Raw genomic sequence first — 7,778 nt, 5'->3', positions numbered from 1 at the left:
TAGTGTCCGCCCTGTACTGGGCAGGCATAGCTTTTGCACAGTACGGATGACAAAGTAGACGCAAAAGGTCTGTGAAGATGAACAGCTGTACTCAGCGCCTGTCCACAATACTACATAGAGTCCCACGCTCCAGATGCTTGTGGGGGTTTGTAACAGGGCCCTCACGGCTCACTTGCTAGCCACATTTCTGCAATGGCCTCGCTATGTCCACTTGAAGTATTGGATCTTGAACCTGGACTCAGGGCATGTATTAAGTGCACAGGCGCCAGGTAGAGCTGCCCATCAGCTGTTTATCTTCATAGACTTTTAAAATATATTTTGTCCTCCGAACTGCAGTAGCACAGTATAGGGCGCAACATATTCGATGTGGGAGATCGACACGACACTTTGAGCCGTTAGGATGAACCTGTACATACTCAAACAAGTGTTTCCGATGGTCCCCCCCACCCATGACCAAATGTGGTACTGTATATTATAGAAGCCATTATGTTAGGAATTCTAGTCGTTTGTACAGTTTACAAGTAGAAAAATCTGTTGAATCTAAATTCAACTGTATACATCATTTTTAAAAGCTTTTATATAGAAAAATATAAAAGAACAAAAAGTGCCAATAAAAACTGTTTCTATTTTTTGTCAAAGACAGATCTAGAGGATTCTGCCCTGACCATTAGTGAAGTACAATATGCGTTCACATGGCAACCGTGCCTATGTACCAAAAGGAACACACATACTTCAAAAAGTGACAACAGTGCCTTGCTGATAGTGGGAGATAGCGCCACACTAACAAAAACAAAAACAAACAAACATACTGAACAAATAACATATGGGTAAACACTGAGAGGCAAAGTACACAGGTCTAATATAACTCTTGTCCAATTTTGGCCAAAAGATCAATTAGATATTTCAAGCGAGTGATGATTGATGATGTGCAATCCTTAATTGTTTGTAGTTCCGCGGAGCACTGCAATAATGCAGATGACATCTGTCCAACTGTAAAGGTGTTGAATACTGGTCCTACAAAAAGGTGATAAGAAAAAAAATTTAGATTATAGTCAACGGAAAAGTTCTAAAACATATATTGTTAATGCCATGTTTTTAGGTGAGTCTATTCGCCTAATAGGGGTCATTGTGCATATTAAACTTGGCCAGCCTTCCAGACAATACTTAAGTTATGGTGAATCCTGTATATTGAGGGGTGTCATGACAGGTAAATGCGAGGGGAGGGGGCGAACACGTGCCTCCAACTAACCTCACCGCACATCGCTTCCCATCCATGACATCCTTGCCTCGGCATCTGCACCGAGGTGGCACAAGTACTAGACCCTTTTGCCAGTCAAGGTGTCTCATGGTGTCAGGCCTCTTCATTCTGTCAGGCTAGCCGGCTTGCCTATTACTCACCTGTCACCTGACGAGTGACAGGTCAGCCACCTGTGGACAGGCGTCCGTGCCCGCGTTTAGCATGTGCAGAAAAGGGAACATTCTCCTCACTACCTACAAACACACTAAAATTATATTGATAAATGTATTTTTTACATGAAGAATTGTGTTTGATAATTAACTGAACTAATGTTATGCTTCAAAGAAAATCGATATCCTTATACAGCTGGAGGAACCCAGGTGAACCAATAGAAATACAGCTCTATATGAGGGGGGGGGGGGTGATGGAACATGTGCGTGACCTCTATATACAGTTGGTGTGTGTATAGATAATGTCCTCTATATACAGTGTGCATGTGTAGAGAGAGCGAGGGAGAGCGAAATTTTAAAATTGTACATTACGTGAAGGTGACGAGCGCTCCAAGAAGTCTTCTTGATTGTTTGTTGATAGTGTATCCTCACCATTGCTAGGCACATCTTTGATTTCCTGCTCATTTTCAATGATTATTATATCATCTGAAAAGATAACAAAAGCTGCAATAAACCCTTTATTTGTAATGTACATTACATCTGTAATGCAAATGATTGATTTAGATTATATTAGAACTCAATAATAATGAAATAGCTTCCCTGAAACTAATCATTTCTCAACTGTTATAAAAGAAAGAACAATTCGACCATGATCTTTTCTCTTATAGCTCTTGGGACCCGTTATTAGCTGAGAGTGTTCTTAAAGGGATTGTAAATTAACAAATAAAAAAAAATAACAAACATGTTATACTTACCTCCAACTGTGCAGCTCGTTTTGCACAGAGTGGCCCCTAACCTGCTCTTCTGGGGTCCCTGCTTCCTCCCGCAGGTACTTCTCACGTTCATGCAAACTCACTCACATGGTAAGAAGCACCTGCGTGCGCGGTCCCATGGTACAGCCGGTGGCTATAGCCGCTTGATGTATCACACAGCCCCGCCCCCTGTCGCGCCATGTCATTGGATGTGATTGACAGCAGCGCAAGCCAATGGCTGCACTGCTTTCAATCCATCCACTCCAGCCAATCAGCGGCCAGGCTGAGTGGTAGAGAGGACGGCGCGGGCGAGCGCGGCACTTTTGAGGGGTCAGGTAAGTATAAAGGGGGGGCTGGGGCGCCGACACAGATGTTTTTTAACCTTAAAGCGGGAGTCCGCCGGGACTCCGCTTTTTTTTTTTTTTTTTTTATAAAAAAGCCAGCAGCTACAAATACTGCAGCTGCTGACTTTTAAAATAGTGACACTTACCTGTCCAGTGGCCAGGTAAGGGGCCCTTATTGCGCAGCGAGTTGCGCTGCGCAATAAGGACGGTCCCCGCTGCCTCTGGGATCTGTGTGTTTCCCAGCAGGCAGCGGGGCACTTGCGGAAAGGGACAGGCATTTGCGGAAAGGGGCGTAATCTACACCCCTTTCCGCAGAGAGCTATCCCGGAAGTGGGTGCAGATACCTGTACTGTACAGGTATCTGGACCCCCCTCCCCCCTGAAAGGTGCCAATTGTGGCACCGGAGGGGGGGGGAGGGTTCCGATGAGCGGAAGGTCCACTTTAGGGTGGACCTCCGCTTTAATGCATAGAATGCATTAAGGTGAAAAATCATTTACCTTGACAACCCCTTTGAGTCTGCTCTCCCTGCTGACTTAACTCCCATCCTTCCACTTAGCTTGCAAATCCTGACTTGGAAGTCAGGATCCTCCAGCTAACTTGATTGATGTCCCGAGCAGAAGCAACGCTTTAATAAACAGTCAACATAGCTCTGCTTGTGGAGGAGTGAGAATTGAGCCATCAACTGTGTTCAGTGGCTCAGTTCTCAGGGCATAAACGCCAGGGGCAGATGAAGCATCAGCCTGATGATGCATACACCGATATAATAGCTAAAATAAACTATTTAAAAATAAAAAATAAAAATAATTTATATTATACATATACACACACTATTAAAAAAAATAAAAAATAAATAGAAAATCAAACATCAATTATGTATCCAACATACATACCTTTTTGGGGTATACCCAGATTAGAGGATTCATCAAAGGTCATGTGACCACTGTCTTCCTCTTCAATTAGCTGTGTTGCTGCATAAATAGATGGCCCCTGGCTTGACTGACAAACTACCACATCTTCGTCCAGTCTTTTCTTTTTGGTAGGATCTATGCAGATTAGAAAGGAATTATGCAAAGGTAAATAGACAAACAATGTATCTAAAATGCACTCTTGTATTCATATATATTGTTAACCACTTAACTACCAGCCACTCTAACCCCCCTTCTTGCCAAGATCAATTTTCAGCTTTCAGCGCTGTCACACTTTGAATGACAAGTGAGTGGTCATGCTACACTATACCTAAATAAAATTCTTTATCATTTTCTTCACACAAATAGAGCTTTCATTTGGTGGTTTTTAAACACTGAGGGTTTTCTATTTTTTAAAAATAAAATATATAACATTTTTCTTAATAAATTTAATCACTGGTGTGCGCTGATGAGGCGGCACCAATGGCCACTATTATTAGGCTTAACTGGTGGGCATTAATGAGGCGGCACTACAGATGAGGCACTCATATGCTGCACTGATGAGCACTGATGGGCACTACTGGTGGGCACAGATAGGCAGCATGGATAGGTGGAACAGATGGGCACTAATGTCCACTCGCCGCGCTAGGTGCCCCCACAGAAGTTGCGAGCTGCCATTTGACGGCAGCCCAGAACAAGAGCTTTTCATTTGACAGTGGGCGGGCAACAAGCAGTTAATAAAGGCATTACCTGGAGGACTTGTCTCCTGATCATGCTCTTCAGGACCTTCTGTATGTACTCTTCTGCTCTTTCTTTTCTTTGCTAACTTTAATTTCTTTCCTGTCAAAAATAATATAATACATTTATTTTATAACATGTAATACAGACAAACATAGTTTTGACAAAATAAACATAATGACATTTGCATAATGACAAAGAACATTGCATAAAGATGTTTAATATTGGAAGATGGTTACTTACGTTTCTGAATGGTAGCTTGGATTTGATTAAATTGCTCATGTTCTCGTAGCTTCAAGTCTGACCAGCGCTTTCTTAATTGGTCCTTTGAACGGTTGACACCATGTTTTCTTTGTAGGAGTTCAACCACTTTTTCAAGGATGAGATCCTTCCTGGTGTTAGGCCTTTCATAGCGTTTCATCTTCCCATCGTAGTCATGCTTTTCCAGGATGAAAACCATGTCCACCATCTGTCCACTTGCAACCGGGAGAAGTCTGCAGGACCTAAAATTCTCCACAGGAATATCACCTCAATCACTGGGGAGAATAATACCAGAAACCTGCCAGGCCATCATTGATGCGCTTCAGAGAAACTATGTCAAGGTAAATTATGTCAACCTACCAATAGTAACCACCTAGGCCCCTTTCACATGGGGCAGATCAGTAATGATCCCCCCGTGATGATCAGCTCTCCGCACTTCTCTATGGGGGATGGGATGAGCACGGACCATCTGTCCGTATTCACCCGATCCGCAGATGGATTGAAAAATAGGATTTTCCTCCGTCTGCAGAATTGGACCATAGCGTAGGTGGACAATAGTGGGTGTCTGCTAATGTTCACCCGCAGACACCCGCTATCCCATAGGGATGCATGTATGTCCGTATTTCATCGCAAACGGATGGATGAAATACGGTCATACTGTCTGCATGTGTGAAAGGGGCCACCGGACCATTTTGATGGTGAAAGACCAGACCACTTTTTGTGATTCGGCACTGCGTTGCTTTAACCACTTGCTTACTGGGCACTTAAACCCCCCTCAGTCCCAGACCAATTTTCAGCGCTGATGCACTTTGAATGACAATTGTGCGGTCATACAACACTGTACCCAAATGAAATTTTTATCATTTTTTCCCACAAATAGAGCTTTCTTTTGGTGGTATTTAGTTACAGCTGGGAGTTTTATTTTTTGCTAAACAAACAAAAAAAATGCAAAAAAAAAAAAATCATGTTTTAATAGTTTGTTATAAAATTTTGCAAACGGGTCATTTTTCTCCTTCATTGAAGTGCGCTGATTAGGCGGCACTGATGGGCTGCATTGGTGGGCACTGATGGGCTGCATTGGTGGGCACTGATAGGCTGCACTGGTGGACACTGATAGGCATAGTTAAGGCGGCACTAATAGGCACAGATAAGGCGGCACCGATGGGCACAGATAAGGCGGCACTGATGGGCAAAGATGGGCACAGATAAGATGGCACGGATAAGTGGCACGGATGGGCACTGATAGGTACCACTGATAGATGGGACTGATGGGCACTGATAGGTGGCACTGCTGGGCGGCACTGGGGTGCAGCACCTTTGAGGCACTGTGGGTGGCACTGCTGGGTGGCACTGTGGGCACTATGGGCACTGACGGGGGGCACTTACTTTTATTCAGGATGGCACTGCAGGGGGCAGGTGGGCACTGGCAGGGGGCAGGTGGTCGCTCGTATTGCTGGCCGTGATCGGGACTAATGTCCCGATCATGGCCGCCGGTGATCGTTTTTTTTTTTCTCCTCGCGCTATCAGCGCGAGGAGGAATAATAGCCCATTACCGGCTCCGTTCTATCACATGATCAGCTGTCATTGGCTGACAGCTGATCACGTGATAAGGGGTCGGGATCGACCCCTTGCACGGATCGGTGATCAGGCGAGTCTCATGGACTCGCCGATCACAGAGCACGCCGCGCGCGCCCGCCGCTCGTGCACGCCGCTCGTGCACGGGACGACGTCAATAGACGTCCCGGCAAAGTAGATCCGCGCTAATGCCGTCATTTGGCAATATCGCGGATCCCAAGTGGTTAACTGACAATTGCGCGGTCAAGCGAAGTGGCTCCCAAACAAAATTGACGTCCTTTTTCTCCCACAAATAGAGATTTCTTTTGGTGGTATTTGATCACCTCTGCGGTTTTTAATTTTTGCGTTATAAACAAAAATAGAGCGACAATTTTTAAAAAAAAAATGGTTAACTAACTTACTTTGTATAGATTTTTTATTTTTTAGAAGTTTAATATAGAAAAGAATCCAAAAAGTATATTACATAGAATCTAATCTAAAGTATATTCAAACTCTATATTTTTTTGTTGCTTTTACAGTTTCCAAGCAACCCACCCGAGTGGATGGAAGTTGCTAATAAATTTAAAGAATTGTGGAATTTCCCCAATTGTGGAGGAGCCATTGACGGCAAACATGTGCGCATCGTTCCACCACCAAATTCTGGATCCTACTATTTCAACTACAAAGGTTTCTACAGCATCATAATGCTAGCGGTAGTAGATGCCAAATATAATTTTCTATATCTCGATAAAAAATGGCCGGAACTCTGATGGTAGTGTAATCCAGCAGACAGAATTCTACCACCGTCTCCAAAATGGAACACTTAACCTGCCCACACGTGACGACACTTTGGAAAATATGAACTTTGTGTTTGTAGCTGATGATGCGTTCGCATTAAGTGAAAATGTTTTAAAACCATTCCCTATGCGTAACCTGACTCCAGACCAAAGGATCTTCAATTACAGACTATCAAGGGCCCGCAGGGTGGTAGAAAATGCCTTTGGGATCTTGGCCAACAGATTTCGTTTGTTCCTAACAAGCATAAATATGTCAATAACTAAAATTGATATTCTTGTGCTTTGTTGCTGTGTCTTACACAACTACTTACGGCAACATTCCCCAGCATACAGTACCCCTTTACCAAGGGATCCGGACACAATGGCAGTGCCTAGTGTTAGTGGCTTTGGTGGTCAAGAAACTACGGAAGTGCTCACACCGTTGAGCAGTGCACACCCGAGATTGCCTACATTAAATGCAAGGCAATGCAGATTGGAATATCTGAACTACTTTTCTGGAATTGGAGCAGTGCCCTGGCAGTCAGATATGTAAAAAAAATAAAAATAAAGCTTACAGACACTTGATGAATTGATGTTTCACATATGAAATACCATATTTCAACGTCACATTCTGTTGTAACACTTTTATATGTCATTAAACTGACTTATGTGAACAATGTTTCAGTGTGATATGCATAGCTACAATGCCTTCCAGTGTATAATTGTAAAGTGTAAAAATGCATTTTAACCACTTCCCGCCTGCCGGTCTTCATATGACGTCCTTGACATTGTGCGGGGATATCTTAATGATGCCTGCAGCTACAGGCATCATTCAGATATCATCTTTTGTAGCTGGCGATTCCAAGGTTGATCATAGCGCTTATTCCGCTGCTCGATAGTTTTTACAGGAGGCGAGAGTGGACTCCCCCCCCCCTCCCGCCGGTGCTTCTACCAACTCACCATTACAATCAAAGAAAAAAAGGGACAAAAACAAAATCACAGCGCAAATGTTTTTATTCGACTAGAATAAAGAAGACTATG

The 7,778-nt window shown here is 43.6% G+C and overlaps 1 protein-coding gene across 1 annotated transcript; it reads right to left on the bottom strand.

The window, feature by feature from the left end:
- Positions 1-280: 280 nt before the first annotated feature.
- LOC143998050 (uncharacterized) lies at positions 281-4,606 on the bottom strand. The gene is made up of 5 exons (XM_077493825.1): positions 4,390-4,606; positions 4,159-4,248; positions 3,394-3,546; positions 1,780-1,893; positions 281-1,014 (listed from the first exon to the last, which is right to left on the bottom strand). Exons 1-5 carry the CDS (start codon positions 4,604-4,606, stop codon positions 857-859), a joined length of 732 nt encoding a protein of 243 aa, XP_077349951.1. The 3' UTR covers positions 281-856.
- Positions 4,607-7,778: the final 3,172 nt, after the last annotated feature.

The sequence above is a fragment of the Lithobates pipiens genome, unplaced genomic scaffold, assembly GCF_037356315.1.
Source record: "Lithobates pipiens isolate NorthernLeopardFrog02 unplaced genomic scaffold, aLitPip1_a1.2 Scaffold_19, whole genome shotgun sequence".
Taxonomy (NCBI): Eukaryota; Metazoa; Chordata; class Amphibia; order Anura; family Ranidae; genus Lithobates; species Lithobates pipiens.
This window is presented reverse-complemented; position numbering and strand designations above follow the sequence as displayed.